This window comes from Myxocyprinus asiaticus, chromosome 43 (genome assembly GCF_019703515.2).
Source record: "Myxocyprinus asiaticus isolate MX2 ecotype Aquarium Trade chromosome 43, UBuf_Myxa_2, whole genome shotgun sequence".
In the NCBI taxonomy this organism is placed as follows: domain Eukaryota; kingdom Metazoa; phylum Chordata; class Actinopteri; order Cypriniformes; family Catostomidae; genus Myxocyprinus; species Myxocyprinus asiaticus.
Genome location: NC_059386.1, coordinates 22,836,682 through 22,854,802, shown reverse-complemented (window position 1 = coordinate 22,854,802; position 18,121 = coordinate 22,836,682). Strand labels below are relative to the sequence as shown.

Below are 18,121 nucleotides of genomic sequence, written 5' to 3'. Positions count from 1 at the left end.
GTGGGTAAAATCTTGTGTGAAGTCAACTCACCCAGACATGCAGTGCCATGCAAAGCCAGTGGGCCCAAACAGATCATATCACACAGTGAGAGGAGAGAAAGGGGACAGAATGAGCAACATCTCAAAACATCACTGTGCACTTATGGTGGTCTCATCTTAAATGACACATGGGCACACATTTAAGAAATGCAAAAAGACAGATTAAAGAAAGGCATTTTATTTTACTTCAAAGAGAGGGGGGAACGGGATCAGGAGGTGGATTCGAACTCAGCGGCAGTTTCAATCATGACCCAATATGTATATCTCAATGCACTGAATTGTAACATATGTATCATATCATGAAAAATTGCATAGAGTATGATAGGTTAGCAGGCTAATCGGATAGCCTGTTAACCACAGGCTAACTGAAACCCCCCTCCCCCAAAATGCTTAATTTGACCAGTCGTACCTTAAGTTATATCAAGTGATATGAAAGACATCAATTGATATACTTTGATGGTCAAGGCGACACATTAACAAGCAATATTGTAAGTTTTCTAATCAGGTACTAAATCGAGTACCGGAAAGAAGATCTATCAGCCAATGGAATCGATTTGGGATCCAAGGGGGGTATGATTTAGCATGGCAACAGTTGTATAAACATTATACAGCCTTATTTACTTTAACGGTTTTCACATGCTAGCTTCACCCGGTCAGCTCGAAGTATGGTAGAAAACAATGACTGATTCCACAAAGACCCCGGGCCACTCAAACACAATGGCACTTAATGGTGAGATGTATGTGAAGCATCATGTGAGGAGAAAAGCTGTGAGTAAGTCAGGAAAAGTAGGCTAACTTATCTCTTACCAGCCGAGTCTGTGCTGTTGGCGGCCGACTTATTGCCGAACACTGATTCAAAGTCAACGTTAAGGCCTGTAGAGCTGGGAGGCTGGGCAGCGGGAGGTGCAGAGAACCCTGTGTTAGAGAAACAAGGTCAGAAAAAAGAAAAAAAAACAAGAAAACGAGCTACCTACTTAATACGTTTGAGTATTGGAGAAAAGCCAGAAAACAGAGTAACTTTGAAACACTGGTTAATGTTTTCTTTCAGTTCATGTGCAATGCATCATTGGCATCATTAATTTAAATGGAACGATTACGTTTTAGTTTTGACAGAGCTAGCCCAGGGCAACGGACTCCTAGTTCCTGGAACCATAATAAACATGTTTGTACACACAAAAGAAAGCAGCTATTTAACTCCTGCAACTGAAACCACAGAGAACTGTCTCTGTTCACCATCTCTACATCATGTCAACTTATCTTGTCAAATGAATGCTCCTCGTTTTCATAAACCTACTTCACTATCCCTTTTCAACCAGTATTCTAAACTAGTATAGGCCAATTTATGTAAAGGAACTAATTTAAAGTCGCATTAAAAGTGTGTAATTCTAGTGTGTAAAAAAAGCTATCATAATGGGTCTATAATGCAAGGTAGATAATGCAAGATTTCCCAGATTAACATGCAGACACAACTATAATTAAACCACTCGTAGGTTGATTTCACTGAAGTGTAAATACGGTGGCGCTATCAAACATTTGCTCCATTGCTCTCTCAGTACCCCAACCTACTCTTCATTGGCTCAACCAATGGCATGAGCCTGGGGTGTGACTATATGTTTGATGACTAATGTTAGACAGGGAGAGTGGCCAGGAAACCTTTCTGAAAACAGTTAACAGTCATAGTGGTGCAGAAAGTACACACTTCACCTTTAGTTAATGATTGACAAAAAATGCTTGGAAACACGTGACAAATTTAAGCCAGGGCTCTACGCTAACATTTTCGGTTAGGAGCGCTCGTGCCCCTAACTGAACATTTTTAGGGGCACACTCAAGCAAATTTAGGGGCACTGTCAGAGGTCAGTTTTATAAAAACAGTTACATGTTACTGTTAAAGAATTACTACAGAATTCAGACAAAAAAAAGATGCTTGATACATAAAGGACACATTCTCTGATAAACCTTTTTCCAAGTTTTTTTATTTTTAAGTTACAGCTACCTTACAGGCAGCATCAAACAACATCAATCCTGTATGATCACTTTATGAGCATCTAATGAGCGCCATGTTTTTAAGACAATCTGTCATAATTCAAAAGGCTGTCCATCATTTTGACATACAATGGCGGTCAAAAGTTTGGAATAATGTACATATTTTGCTGTTTCGGAAAGAAATTGGTACTTTAATTCAACAAAGTGGCATTCAACTGATCACAAAGTATAGTCAGGACATTACTGATGTAAAAAAACAGCACCATCACTATTTGAAAAAAGTAATTTTTGATCAAATCTAGACAGGCCCCATTTCCAGCAGCCATCACTCCAACACCTTATCCTTGAGTAATTGTGCTAAATTGCTAATTTGGTACTAGAAAATCACATACAATCACGTTTCATGTACAACTGTAAAGAGAAGACTCAGGGGTTCAGGCCTTATGGGAAGAATTGCAAAGATAAAGCCACATTTGAAACAGAAAAACAAAAAGAAAAATTAGAGAGTGCAAAGAAACACAGACATTGGACAACAGATAATTGGAAAAGAGTGTTATGGATCTTAACCCCACTGAGCTTTTGTGGAATCAGCTAGACTGTAAGGTGCGTGAGAAGTGTCTAACAAGACAGCCACATCTATGGCAAGTGCTACAGGAAGTGTGGGGTGAAATGTCACCTGACACCTCAAACTGACAGCTAGAATGACAAGGATCTGCAAAGCTGTCATTGCTGCACGTGGAGGATTTTTTTGATGAGAATTCTTTGAAGTAGTTTAAGAAATTCTGAATTTTATTTCAAATTGTAATAGTAATTTTTCACGTTATTAATGTCCTGACTATACATTGTGATCAGTTGAATGCCACATTGATGAATAAAAGTACCAATTATTTCCATAAGAGCAAAATCTGTACATTATTCCAAACATTTGGCCACCAGTATAAAAAGCAAAAACTCAGCTTAAACCACCTTTAAGTGGCATATCTGCCCATGTGGCCTCACTCTCTCCGGTCTCCGCGTGCACTTGAAAGAGAGAGTGCTCGCAGCCATGTGATGAGAGTTAGAAATTCTTAATGCAAAAATAACTATTGTGCCACTTTTAAAAGTACTTTGCATATGAGGTTAGATGCATTAGGGAGTTTTTATTCTGATGGTAGGCTGACGCATAAGTTCACAAGTTTGAGAGATAGATCAGCCGTCACTCGCACCAGTGCGCTCAAATAATTTTCCACATTTGCATGCAGTAATTTTCACACGAAAATGCTTGCACTGTAGGGCCCTGTTAAACTACAAGCCGAGTGTCTGAATTAATCGCAAACCTGTTCCTACTAGCTCAAAAAGGACAAAAGGGGCCCCTGCAAAAGAAAAGAAATGACAACAGACAGCTAAACAACATAGAGAGAAAGGCTGGAGGTGCAGCACCTACCTCCGAATAGTCCAGCTACAGCGGAGGGCTCAGAGTGGAAGAGAGGAGTGTTAGGGTAGGCAGCCGGAGAGCAGAATGAGTCTGACAGGTCCAGAAACAGAGCAAAGCAGAGCCAGAGATGAGGAAATAAGTGAAGTGAGACAGAAAACCATTTGTAATAAAAACCAAAATAAATAAATAATTAAATAAATAGCACGAAGAAAAAAAAGGTATAAAGCCTTGAATACTCTATATTCAGGTTTAGAAGGTTGAACTATGACAACACTGTCAAAAAACCCAGCTTTTACCAGTCTTAGCTGGTTTGCTGGTCTTAGAGCCTGGTCAGACTGGTCTGTTTGCTGGTTTTACAGGGGTTTTTGGGCACTTTCTAGCTGGTCCAATCAGCTAGAAACCAGCTGAACACCAACCTGGCCAGGCTTGGAGAACAGCTACACCAGTTTAGACCAGCTTGGCCATTTAGACCAGCTTGGCCAGACTAGGAGACCAGGTAGACCAGCTGAATACCATATTGGCCAGGCTGTGAGACCAGCTACACCAGTTTAGACCAGCTTGGCCAGAATGGGAGACCAGCTAGACCAGTTGAAGACCAGCATGGCCAGGCTGGGAGACCAGCTAGACCAGCTTAAACCAGCTTGGCCAGGCTGGAAGACCAGCTAGACAAACTTGGGCAGGCTGGGAGACCAGAAAGACTGCTGAAGACTGGCTAGGCCATTCAGAGAGACCAGCTAGATATTCTTAAATCAGTCAAGATCTGCAAACTATCTTAGGTTGGTTTAAGCAATTTTTTATTATTTATTATTAAAAAAAAAAAGTTGTGTAATTTGGGGTAAAAGGCACCGCAGGGTAACAAAGGCCCCTGCAGGGCACAACAGCATTATGTTTCCTGAGGTCAGAAAACATACGTTACACTGGGGCGTCTGTACCTGTGAGGAAGCAGCCCATCCGAGCAGTGGGCTCGACAGGTGACGCAAGGGAAGAGCTCGAATCAATAAAGGGATTGTAATTATCTGGAGAACCAAGAAATGAAATTGACATTTGGAAAAAAGTTTGAAACTTAAAACTAAGGAGGGAGGAACAAAAATGCTAAAAAAGAAAAACAAGAAATGCTGCAAAGCACTCAAGCGAAAAGCAAAAGTAGTACTTGCTTTTGAGTTAGGTGGTCCATCTAAAATCCAATTATTATGTAAAAATTTTGTAAGGGGAAAAAGGATCACCAAACTCAAGGAGGGTACATGAAATGTAAGCAGTTTATTGTGTCTAATCGCAGCCATTCTAAGTCCTACTGAAACTTATGTATTCATATTATATCAGACCATAATAAAGCCAGCTCACTAAATTACAGCTGTACAAACACAAACAAGCTTTACAGTAGCAACAAACCATCTGTGTCACTAAAACATTATTGTTCACTCTGGGAGAATAATAAATAATGCCCCCAGCATAGAACAAACTTACAGAAACTAAACATCCTTTACTGCTTTACACAATCACAAATATATAGACACACACACAGGCCGTGTTTCAAAACCTTATTATTTCTGCCGTATGTAGTATACTGTACATAGTACATTGTGTATATTATCTTTGCACAGAATACCTGAATACATAGAAATTTGCCAAAATGTGCAGTATAAAGCACAAGCACACTGCAAGGAATATTTTCATTCCAAAAATGCAATGCACTCGACTTTTCCAATTTCAAGTGTGACAAATTAACCTGAAAGTAACAATTTGTAAAATCTTTTTCTTGAGTCATTAACTGATTGGATTACTAAGAATAGAGACATTTTTACATAAAATAGGACTACAAAATATTAATTTTTATTCAAAATTAATAACTTGACGGCACTCATGGAATTAAACATGGACGTAATTAAGTCAAGTGAAAATAACGTACCATATTACTTTTTCAAATACAGTATTTAATGTTGCATAATGCATACCTTTTGACATACTATTAAAAATCATAGAGAATTCAGTGTATACTGCACTGTATGCAGTAAGCAGTACACTACCAGTTATGTTCCAAACATAGCCCTAGTGAGCTGCCTACATAAGCGTTTTGGGCATCAGGTGCATTCAAACAATTGATTCAGGTGCTGTCTTGGTAGGCAATTCACTAGGTTGAAACTCAGCCCGTGTCAGCTTATGACTCAGGATTCAGATACTGTAAGGGCTAACTAAGGTCACAGCTTTTGTTCTGCCCGGTGTGTCTTTGCACACTTGGTGCCGTTGAGCATTCAGGACGAAAAAGAGAGTGGAGGGAAAACAGACCAGTGCGCAGCAGGTGACAACTAAACAAACAGAGCACTATATGCACATGAAAGAAAAGAACAGCCGTTTACCACAAAACAATTCATGACTTGGTGTCCTAGAAGAAAAACTAACAGCATCTGAAGACACAACAGCATCGACAACAGGTTTTGTAAGGAAAGGATTTAAGTTTGGAATGGAGTCCTCAACAGCTTCTGTAGATGTGAATGGATCTACATGGCCAAATAAGACATAAAACAGAAAATAACAGGAAGAGGTTAGAGATACAAAAAGACACAGAGAGAAAGCATGCAAACAGAGACACATGGGGTGGAGTCCTTTTAGTCCAGACTTAGTCTAGAATGCATTCACATATAGATGTTTTCAGACTTTAACATTTTAATAAACCACCGCTGCAGCAAACTGAATGAGACACCTGACATGGGTTGTAATTAACATGTAACACATAAATGGAAAAGAATGATGGGTTCTTTGATACATTATAAATAAAAGAATCCAAAATAACTCATTTGACTGGCTGTCACTAATCTGATATTTAAAACTTTTAAGTTGTTATTATGTAATAAAACAAGGCAAAGACCAAAGTCAGTTGCAACGCATTTCACTTCTCTAATGTGACATATTTCTGGGTAAAAATGTTTTAGCTGGAAATACTGTATGGATGTTTGTTGTATGATTTTGTCCATCAAGATTTGATTGGATCAGGATTGTTAAGACTATGATATAATTGGTTAACATTACTTTTCCCCGCCCGTTCCACCTTGGTGACATCATCAAAATAGTTGTTTCAGAGGAGGAGGAAATAAGTACATTTTAATAAAAGATTATGCAAACAAACTTTCTTTAGAAAGAAATGCACTGATGGATCATGCACAAAAAGACCAGGGACATTTATGAAGATAAAGGGGGTTCATTTTGATTTCAAGTTAATGTTAAATTCAAAAAGAAGTCTGAACATCTCTGTGTACCTCTGTTGTCCTAATATTAAGCAAAAAAAAAAAAAAAACTTGACAGCACTCGGTGCTAAAAAAAGAGCTTCAATTCACATCTCAGTAATACATTTTGTAAAAGTTGCCGAGTGTGTTTTATGCACTATAATCCAATATACAGTGAACGCTGCAAGCTTTTTTTCTGGTTCTGGCTGGCGTATAATGGATGTCAATATCATATCAGTTCCACCATGTTAAAAATCACATTATATACCATATTCACCTCCAAACATTTTGCCTAACGTTTCCTTCATGTTTCATGGAAGAATGAATGTCATACTGGTTTGGAACAACTTGAGGGTGAGTAAATAAAATCAGAATTTAAATTTGAGTGAACTATCCATTTAAAGTTCAGAGGGAACATTCATAATTCCAGCTTTGATTATAGAGGAGAAAACAAAAATATTGAAATAAGCTTGATTACACTCGGATGCATATTAATGCAGATCTGTGAGTTCCTGTGGTGTGACCCGCTCACCTCCCCATGTGTTGGTTAAAGGCAAGCCGGTGGAGAGAGGCTGGGAGGACTGAAACGCTGGCTGCAAGTCCAACAGATCGTTTGGAACCTTTGGAGTACTGGAGCCAGACAAGCACCAAGACAAACACACACACACACACACACACACAGCATTAATGTCTTCCATAAAACAGCAGACTAAGAGCCAACCATTTCACAGTAATATAGCAAAGACAAACTTGGCACGTTGATTTGAAGTGCTTAGAAAGGAGACTTAAGAGTTGGAGGAAATTCGCATGCAGTCAAAACCCTCCTTCACAGCCAAATCCTATCTGGGCAGGAATTCACACACAGTGCAAACAAGAGAACAGAAACGGATTTTAAAAAAACTTGTTTGTTTTTTTTAAGCTAAACTATTAAATTGTACAGTACAAGGACAACTTAGACTGATGTAATTTTTCAAATCTAGACTGTGCACCTGGACACCATAATGTATTTTTAATAGATTTTTGGAGTACCTTAGTTTTTAATAATGACCTAAATTTCAGTCTGTTCCTCACACAATTACTTTCATATGCCTTCAGAATTCTTGGAATATAGCGCACAAGACATCCGGACCATTTTGGAGCTTGACAGCCTCGGTCATATTTCACTTTTATTAAATGGAATAGAGTGGACTGGGATTATCCTGAAATGTTCATCTTTTGGGTTCCACAGAAGAAAGTCATACAGGTTTGGGTTGCACTTTATTTTACAGTACGTGTACTTTCAGTATACTTACAGTGTACTTACCCAAGAAAGTACTGAGTAATATTTGGGTAACTACATGTACTCAATATGGGTTAAGGTTAGGTTTAGGGTTAGTACCTAGTAATAACTATAGTTGTTGTAATTATATAGTATGTAAATGTTGAACAGTACTGTAAAATAAAGTGCTATCCAGGTTCGGAATGACATGAGGTTGAGTAAATAATGACAGAATTTTCATTATTTGGTGAACTATTCCTTTAAGTGGCATACATGGAGGTCTCTTACTTGTTAGTGAAGCTACTAGGTGTGGAGAACAGGTCAATAGCTGGGGCGGTGCTGATGGTGCCAGTCGCTGTGGAAACCGGTGAGGCAGCGGTCATGGAGGGTTTCTTGCAGAGTTCCTTCAGACGCTGCTCCTGGGTGATGAGAGTACCAAAGAGTGCACCATGTTGATTGTATATGCTTAAATGTAATTAGCTTCTTAAAGGGGCAGTTCACCCAAAAATGAAAATTCTGTCATCATTAACTTGCCCTCAAGTTGTTCCAAACCCGTATGACTTTCTTCATGGAACACAAAAGGACATACTAGGTATAATATTAGGAACGGACAGACTCAGTCATTATTCACTTTAATTGTACTGATAAAAGATGTAATGAAAGTGAATAGTGACTGCAGCCAACATTCTGCTTAAAAACTCCTTTTGTGTCGCACATAAGAAACAAAAATCATACAGGTTTGGAATAACATAAGGGTGAGCAAATGATGACAGAAATTTAATTTTTGGGGAAACTATCCCAAAAATGAAAACGATTCTTTCATAGAGGGCTGTCACATACTTTAAGTGCTCTTAATCGAGCCTGCTCTTCTTCCAGAGCAGCCTGCTTTTCCCTCTCATCAGCTTTGGTGAAAGAGATACCCGTGTTGGCCAAGGAGGACACCGCGTTGGAGAGGGTACTGGCTCTGTGAGAGGGAGAGTTGTTCAGACAGAGGAACTGATACGGTAAACATGCCAGTGTGAAAATGCTTGACTGCCAAATGGTTCTATTTTGCAATTTTCATTTTCCATTCCAAATTATAAGCATGACAATTAGAGTGAATTCTGTTTTCTGCATAAAAATCATCGCATTTCATTCTTAAAAACTGCTTTGGGAACTTTAAACCTGGCACAAAACTCCCTGAAACACCTCTCTCCCACACCCACACATGCTTGGCACATCCGAAAGACACATACACTTGCAGAATGTTAGCAAATCAACCCCCTTGCTCAAGGAAAAAAAAAAAAAAAAATTACCATTTGGAAATCACTGTACCTGCTGGCAGCCGTGGAGTCTTTAACCTTTTTCCCCTCTAATGAGGCCAAGTGCTGCTCCAAGGCATCTAGAAGGCTACTGGGGGCCTGGAGGAATGGAGACATAACATTAGCTTACAGGCAATCACACACTACTGACCACAAAACAAAAACACACAGACACACACACACACACAAATACAGTATACTTACACTTACAAAGACAGATGCACACAAACACTACGCACATGCAAAAGGTACGTTAAAATAATCGAGGCCAAGCTGGCTCTGAACACATAAAAAAAGAAAAAAAAAAAAGAAAAGAGTGTAATGCAGGTACTTACACAAACTGTAAACTGAAAACGGGAAAGATAAGGAAAGATACAGAATATAAAGGTGGTAGTTTAACAAGAGGTATTTTAAGAGTACTTTGAAATAGAAAGTACAAAGTAGTAAAGCAGAGTACACAAACCCTGAATGGAAACGTTTGTAAGCTTAACAAAATTTGCCAAAAATACATAGGAAATCTGGGTAAAATATGTTTAAAAAACAAAACAAAGGACTGGCATTAAAGGACTGGCATTAAAGACAGGGGCCATTGTGAGAGAGGATTGGAATGGCCACAAGCCCAATAGGGACAGTGCTATTTGCCATATAATCATTTTTTTATTTTTTTTTACAGTTCTAGACACTTTTTGCATTTTGCATTATTTTATTATACATATACTTTGCACTTTGAAAAATGTAAATTTGCATTATATTTTATAGCTACTTTTCAATTTGTGTACAATTAAAGTCAGTTTGTGTTAGAATTTACAGCTTTTATTCAATTTGTGCTCAATTAAAGTCAGTTTCCATTATATTTTACAGATATTATTCAGTTTGTGTACAATTAAAGTCAGTTTGTTATAATTCACAGATATTATTCAGTTTGTGCACAATTAGTCAGTTTGTGTTATAATTTACAGCAATTATTCAGTTTGTTTACAATTAAAGTCAGTTTGTGTTATAATTTACAGCAATTATTCAGTTTGTGTATAATTAGTCAGTTTGTGTTATAATTTACAGCAATTATTCAGTTTGTTTACAATTAAAGTCAGTTTGTGTTATAATTTACAGCAATTATTCAGTTTGTGTATAATTAGTCAGTTTGTGTTATAATTTACAGCAATTAATCAGTTTGTGCACAATTAAAGTCAGTTTGTGTTATAATTTACAGCAATTATTCAGTTTGTGTATAATTAGTCAGTTTGTGTTATAATTTACAGAAATTATTCAGTTTGTGCACAATTAAAGTCAGTTTGTGTTAGAATTTACAGCTTTTATTCAATTTGTGCTCAATTAAAGTCAGTTTGTGTTATAATTTACAGCTTTTATTCAGTTTGTTTACAATTAAAGTCAGTTTCCATTATATTTTACAGATATTATTCAGTTTGTGTACAATTAGTCAGTTTGTGTTATAATTTACAGCAATTATTCAGTTTGTATACAATTAGTCAGTTTGTGTTATAATTTACAGCAATTATTCAGTTTGTTCACAATTAAAGTCAGTTTGTGTTATAATTTACAGCAATTATTCAGTTTGTTCACAATTAAAGTCAGTTTGTGTTATAATTTACAGCAATTATTCAGTTTGTTCACAATTAAAGTCAGTTTGTGTTATAATTTACAGCAATTATTCAGTTTGTGTACAATTAGTCAGTTTGTGTTATAATTTACAGCAATTATTCAGTTTGTGTACAATTAGTCAGTTTGTGTTATAATTTACAGCAATTATTCAGTTTGTGTATAATTAGTCAGTTTGTGTTATAATTTACAGCAATTATTCAGTTTGTGTACAATTAGTCAGTTTGTGTTATAATTTACAGCAATTATTCAGTTTGTGTACAATTAAAGTCAGTTTGTGTTATAATTTACAGCAATTATTCAGTTTGTGTCACAATTAAAGTCAGTTTGTGTTATAATTTACAGCAATTATTCAGTTTGTGTACAATTAGTCAGTTTGTGTTATAATTTACAGCAATTATTCAGTTTGTGTACAATTAAAGTCAGTTTGTGTTATAATTTACAGCAATTATTCAGTTTGTGTCACAATTAAAGTCAGTTTGTGTTATAATTTACAGCAATTATTCAGTTTGTGTACAATTAGTCAGTTTGTGTTATAATTTACAGCAATTATTCAGTTTGTGTACAATTAGTCAGTTTGTGTTATAATTTACAGCAATTATTCAGTTTGTGTACAATTAAAGTCAGTTTGTGTTATAATTTACAGCAATTATTCAGTTTGTGCACAATTAAAGTCAGTTTGTGTTATAATTTACAGCAATTATTCAGTTTGTGCACAATTAAAGTCAGTTTGTGTTATAATTTACAGCAATTATTCAGTTTGTGTACAATTAGTCAGTTTGTGTTATAATTTACAGCAATTATTCAGTTTGTGTACAATTAAAGTCAGTTTGTGTTATAATTTACAGCAATTATTCAGTTTGTGTACAATTAAAGTCAGTTTGTGTTATAATTTACAGCAATTATTCAGTTTGTGTACAATTAAAGTCAGTTTGTGTTATAATTTACAGCAATTATTCAGTTTGTGTACAATTAGTCAGTTTGTGTTATAATTTACAGCAATTATTCAGTTTGTGCACAATTAAAGTCAGTTTGTGTTATAATTTACAGCAATTATTCAGTTTGTTTACAATTAAAGTCAGTTTGTGTTATAATTTACAGCAATTATTCAGTTTGTGTATAATTAGTCAGTTTGTGTTATAATTTACAGCAATTATTCAGTTTGTGTACAATTAAAGTCAGTTTGTGTTATAATTTACAGCAATTATTCAGTTTGTGCACAATTAAAGTCAGTTTGTGTTATAATTTACAGCAATTATTCAGTTTGTGCACAATTAAAGTCAGTTTGTGTTATAATTTACAGCAATTATTCAGTTTGTGTACAATTAGTCAGTTTGTGTTATAATTTACAGCAATTATTCAGTTTGTGTATAATTAGTCAGTTTGTGTCATAATTTACAGAAATTATTCAGTTTGAGTATAATTAGTCAGTTTGTGTTATAATTTACAGCAATTATTCAGTTTGTGTACAATTAGTCAGTTTGTGTTATAATTTACAGCAATTATTCAGTTTGAGTATAATTAGTCAGTTTGTGTACAATTAGTCAGTTTGTGTTATAATTTACAGAAATTATTCAGTTTGAGTATAATTAGTCAGTTTGTGTACAATTAGTCAGTTTGTGTTATAATTTACAGCAATTAATCAGTTTGTGCACAATTAAAGTCAGTTTGTGTTATAATTTACAGCAATTATTCAGTTTGTGTACAATTAGTCAGTTTGTGTTATAATTTACAGAAATGATTCAGTTTGTGCACAATTAAAGTCAGTTTGTGTTATAATTTACAGCAATTATTCAGTTTGAGTATAATTAGTCAGTTTGTGTACAATTAGTCAGTTTGTGTTATAATTTACAGCAATTATTCAGTTTGTGTACAATTAAAGTCAGTTTGTGTTATAATTTACAGCAATTATTCAGTTTGTGCACAATTAAAGTCAGTTTGTGTTATAATTTACAGCAATTATTCAGTTTGTGCACAATTAAAGTCAGTTTGTGTTATAATTTACAGCAATTATTCAGTTTGTGTACAATTAGTCAGTTTGTGTTATAATTTACATAAATTATTCAGTTTGAGTATAATTAGTCAGTTTGTGTACAATTAGTCAGTTTGTGTTATAATTTACAGAAATTATTCAGTTTGAGTATAATTAGTCAGTTTGTGTACAATTAGTCAGTTTGTGTTATAATTTACAGCAATTAATCAGTTTGTGCACAATTAAAGTCAGTTTGTGTTATAATTTACAGCAATTATTCAGTTTGTGTACAATTAGTCAGTTTGTGTTATAATTTACAGAAATGATTCAGTTTGTGCACAATTAAAGTCAGTTTGTGTTATAATTTACAGCAATTATTCAGTTTGAGTATAATTAGTCAGTTTGTGTACAATTAAAGTCAGTTTGTGTTATAATTTACAGCAATTATTCAGTTTGTGCACAATTAAAGTCAGTTTGTGTTATAATTTACAGCAATTATTCAGTTTGTGCACAATTAAAGTCAGTTTGTGTTATAATTTACAGCAATTATTCAGTTTGTGTACAATTAGTCAGTTTGTGTTATAATTTACAGAAATTATTCAGTTTGAGTATAATTAGTCAGTTTGTGTACAATTAGTCAGTTTGTGTTATAATTTACAGCAATTATTCAGTTTGAGTATAATTAGTCAGTTTGTGTACAATTAGTCAGTTTGTGTACAATTAGTCAGTTTGTGTTATAATTTACAGAAATTATTCAGTTTGAGTATAATTAGTCAGTTTGTGTACAATTAGTCAGTTTGTGTTATAATTTACAGCAATTAATCAGTTTGTGCACAATTAAAGTCAGTTTGTGTTATAATTTACAGCAATTATTCAGTTTGTGTACAATTAGTCAGTTTGTGTTATAATTTACAGAAATGATTCAGTTTGTGCACAATTAAAGTCAGTTTGTGTTATAATTTACAGCAATTATTCAGTTTGAGTATAATTAGTCAGTTTGTGTTATAATTTACAGCAATTAATCAGTTTGTGCACAATTAAAGTCAGTTTGTGTTATAATTTACAGCAATTAATCAGTTTGTGCACAATTAAAGTCAGTTTGTGTTATAATTTACAGCAATTATTCAGTTTGTGTACAATTAGTCAGTTTGTGTTATAATTTACAGCAATTATTCAGTTTGTGTACAATTAGTCAGTTTGTGTTATAATTTACAGATATTATTCAGTTTGTGCACAATTAAAATCAGTTTGTGTTATAATTTACAGCAATTATTCAGTTTGTGTACAATTAAAGTCAGTTTGTTATAATTTATAGCAATTATTCAGTTTGTGTACAATTAAAGTCAGTTTGTGTTATAATTTACAGCAATTATTCAGTTTGTGTATAATCAAAGTCAGTTTGTGTTATAATTTACAGCAAATTAATGCAAGAATCCTTAATCCTCAACACTTACTGCATTTACTAAACAAACCGTGTCCTTATTGATATTAGTCTTTGAAGACATACAAAGCAGGCTGTCTTCAAATAAATAAAAATGAAAACTAAACATTTTGGTGATTCTGAAAGTGTCGAGCCTGCCCTGTACTCCATCTAGAGTGTCAAACCTTAATTTGCTGTATAAATCAGTAATTAAGAAGAGTTAGAACAGCTCCCCCATGTCATGCAGAGATGCCCGCATGCGCTTAGCACAGCAGGTCTGCATTCTGCAGCCGCACAAGCAAATAAGCTGCAGTTCTAGAACAGAGTCAGTCCAGAGTGGCAGAGAGCTAGGTCAATGTGAGTTTCTCTAAACCAAGGCCAATATATTGGTGTCCTCACCTGTGAAAGGTCTGGTATGTCCCCTCGGTCGATGCCCACTTGCTGTAATGAGCGAGAACGGAAAGAGTGCAATCATTAATGCATGTCCCATGTGTATCAGCTCATTACATAAGCCATGACTTCCACCGTACAGGCTACCCCATCTTACCTCTGCCACTTTGAGAAATTCTGAAATTCTCGTCATTCGAGTGAGGAATTTTTTGTAGATGTCCAGGCCCTCTTTACACTGGGCTTTCTTCATGTCAAAGTACTTCTCTGCAAATGTAACAAGGTATGAAGTCAAGATTTTTAGATAGCCTGCTTTTCTGAGGTTGCTCTGTGATTTCACACAAGTGAATTATGGCTGGCATCTGTCATCACAACATGACCTGAGCTACTATGTCACTCTCTCATAGGAACTCTCATACATTACGCACACACCCAACAAAGTCAATGAATCCAGTTCGGCCTCATTTCTAGAGTCATCTAATACAAACACAGGCATCTCTTGATACTGAGCAACAAATTAACCACCTGTGATAAGGTGATGTCACAATGTTCTGAATAACCTAGTTTCATCTTGCTCTCTAGCTTATCATCAATACAAGTGTACATTTTTTTACTATTAGATACAGTGAAGTTGGAGATATTTTGCCAAACAAAAACTTAAAAACTGACGTGCGTAATTTCTGCGCCACTGTTTTCAAAAATAGACAGTCCCGCCCAAACTAACACCATTGGTTAAGCCCATGTTGCTGTTTTGGGTTGGTCGGGATGCACAACAACTGGATCAATGTTTTGATAGCGCCACAGTGTTTACACGATTCAGGGAAATAAATATACAAATGACTTACTTATAGTGGTCTTGCATATTAAGCTGGGATAGGAGAAAGTATATTAACATTGAAAAACTACACACTTCAGCTTTAAGTCTATTGAAATGTACATAATCCAATGAAGGGTTTATTTTACATGCAACAACTCCCAGGTAGTAAACGAGACATCATAAATGTAAGTGACGAGTCGGGTCAGAGTCCTGTTCATCTATTGATGGGTCGACTGATATTATCAAAGCAGAACTATGATAGGTTCAAAGGTTTCATTAACAGGAACAAACAGCAGAGATAACTGGTATAAACAAATACACAGAACAGCCAAGAAAGCTCATGTAGGATAACAGCTCACCGAGCAAGTTGATGATCCCTTCATTGTAGGCCGCAAACAGGCGGATGGCGTCTTTAAACAGCAGCATGAACGCAGCGTTAATGATCCCATTCGTGAGCTCGTTGGCATTTACCTGCAGAAACAAAACACACAAAATTCAATTTGTCCTGAGATGAGTATGATTCAAGAACAAAAGCACAAAAGCTCAAAAGCCATTTGTTTGTGAAAATAAGCGTAGCATTTTGTTACAATAAACTCACATTGAAGTCGAGGAGTGCATCCATCTGGTTTTGGATGATGGGCATGGTCTTTAGTAGCTTCTCTGTGTTCATGGTTCTCATTACACCATCCGCCCTTTGACGACAAATAAGTAAACACAATACATTTTTCTATTGGCTAACATGGTGAAGTGTGTAATTGCGAAATATGCAAAAAAGAATGCCTTTTACTCAAACAGGCTTCCCCAAAAACTCCCCCCATTTTCCATTGGTTGGCAAATGAATAGTTCCACCCTAAACTCACTTCATTGGTTGACCCAATGTTGCCGTGTCAGGCTGGTTGGGAAGCTCAAAGAAACAGCAATGTTTTAATGGCACTACAAAGTCAGTGTTTACACTTTTGGGGGAATCAGCCTACGAATAGCACATTAAACTTGGATAAGAGAAAGAATTTAGAAATAAAAATGACACTTCACCTTTAAGCACTAAAAAAAGACATACCCTCTTTTCACTTTCGTGAAGTCAAAAGCCACTTGTCTGTATGAGACGGCCTTCTCGTTCAGGTAGCGGCTGTACCTCCGGATAAAGGTGGACATGTCATATCCTACAAACAGAAGAGAACATGTTGTCTGTTGCAGTCATGGATTGAATACTTGCATGACCTTATGTTCTGATTGTAAATATTAGTAAATGTGAGTCTCTAATGTTTTAGTGAAATTTTGAACACGACAGTTCAACATGATCCTCCTGACTCATTCCATGGCTGAGAGGAACAAACATTCAACTTTACATAGGGTACTTGGTACAACACATGAGGCACCAGAACCCCAGAGCTACATCATACTGCACTAAACATGACAGATTCCTCGGACATGTACTAGCCTATGCTGCTAGTCATATGCCTGCTAAACATAATGCATAATAAACAAGATTTTTTTAATTTTCTGAAAAAAACATGACTGTATCTTGCCCATGAAAAAATTCCTGGCACGAAGCTTGTGTGTTCGGAATTGTTGCAAGGCTATGCAATTGCTGAGGTATTGTGAGTGGGTGTTAGGGCATTTCAATGTGGTTTCCAGGGTGGTTGCTAGGGGTTTTTGGGTGGTTGCTTACTAGGGCTGGATATCAATACAGATTTCCCAATTTCGATTCGATATCCATTAATATGGATATATTTCAGTTATGTCCCTTTTGCTTACATATGAAACAAATACTATTATACACTACTGTTCAAAAGTTTGGGGTCACTTGCCTGAAATGTTTCTCATGATCTTAAAAATCTTTTGATCTGAAAGCGTATGCTTAAATGTTTGAAATTAGTTTTGTAGACAAAAATATAATTGTGCCAACATATTAATTTATTTAATTACAAAACTACAATTTTATTTAAAAAAAAATAAATAAATAAATAAAAAATTATTGAAATGGATGACTTGGACCGATTAATTAAGAAAAGCAGCCACTAAGTGCCCAGCATATAGATGGGAACTCCTTCAATACCATTTAAAAAGCATCCCAGGGTGATACCTCAAGAAGTTGGTTGAGAAAATGTCGAGAGTACATTTCTGCAAATTCTAGACAAAGGGTGACTACTTTGAAGATGCTAAAATATAACACAGTTTTGATTTATTTTGGATTTTTTTAGTCACAACATAATTCCCATAGTTCCATTTATGTTATTCCATAGTTTTGATGACTTTACTATTATTCTAAAATGTGAATTAAAAAAAATAAATAAATAAAGAATGAGTTAGTGACCCTAAACTTTTGAACGGTAGTGTACATGGGACCTTCTAACTAAGTACAATATGAAAATATTAATTTTACTAATGATATTTTATAAGTTTTTCATCATTTTGGTCACATTTTAGCTTTTTAAAAATGAATAAATCTATGTATAATGTAAACATTTAATTGCATAATTTGTACTATTTAGAGGTATTTACATTGATTTGTTGAACACGTGCTAAAAACCGGTCGGTACTGTCTCTTTAAGGGAATCCTGCATTTCTGTAAACAGCCTCTTTAAATAAGCGCATGTTAACGAGAGACTCGAATGGCTTTAACTCATCTGTGCTATGCATGATTAGAATTAAATGTTTCTTTTTTGTTGTTGTTTATGATCAACAACTGACTGTA

At 35.4% G+C, this 18,121-nt stretch overlaps 1 protein-coding gene across 19 annotated transcripts in view; it reads right to left on the bottom strand.

The window, feature by feature from the left end:
* The window catches only part of LOC127433921 (phosphatidylinositol-binding clathrin assembly protein-like), a 58,619-nt gene that overhangs the window by 16,236 nt on the left and 24,262 nt on the right, over positions 1-18,121 (bottom strand). For 6 of the 19 annotated variants that reach the window (XM_051686276.1, XM_051686275.1, XM_051686278.1 and 3 more), the window contains exons 5-17: positions 16,484-16,586; positions 16,025-16,118; positions 15,786-15,897; positions 14,770-14,876; positions 14,622-14,663; positions 9,227-9,312; positions 8,753-8,876; positions 8,201-8,331; positions 7,187-7,284; positions 5,791-5,931; positions 4,369-4,452; positions 3,446-3,526; positions 847-954 (exon numbers count right to left, since the gene is read on the bottom strand). In XM_051686276.1, the coding sequence (XP_051542236.1) occupies positions 847-954; positions 3,446-3,526; positions 4,369-4,452; positions 5,791-5,931; positions 7,187-7,284; positions 8,201-8,331; positions 8,753-8,876; positions 9,227-9,312; positions 14,622-14,663; positions 14,770-14,876; positions 15,786-15,897; positions 16,025-16,118; positions 16,484-16,586 (1,311 nt within the window). The remainder of the gene's footprint in view (positions 1-846; positions 955-3,445; positions 3,527-4,368; positions 4,453-5,790; positions 5,932-7,186; positions 7,285-8,200; positions 8,332-8,752; positions 8,877-9,226; positions 9,313-14,621; positions 14,664-14,769; positions 14,877-15,785; positions 15,898-16,024; positions 16,119-16,483; positions 16,587-18,121) is intronic. The other 13 variants (XM_051686291.1, XM_051686292.1, XM_051686293.1 and 10 more) reach the window with 4 other exon arrangements.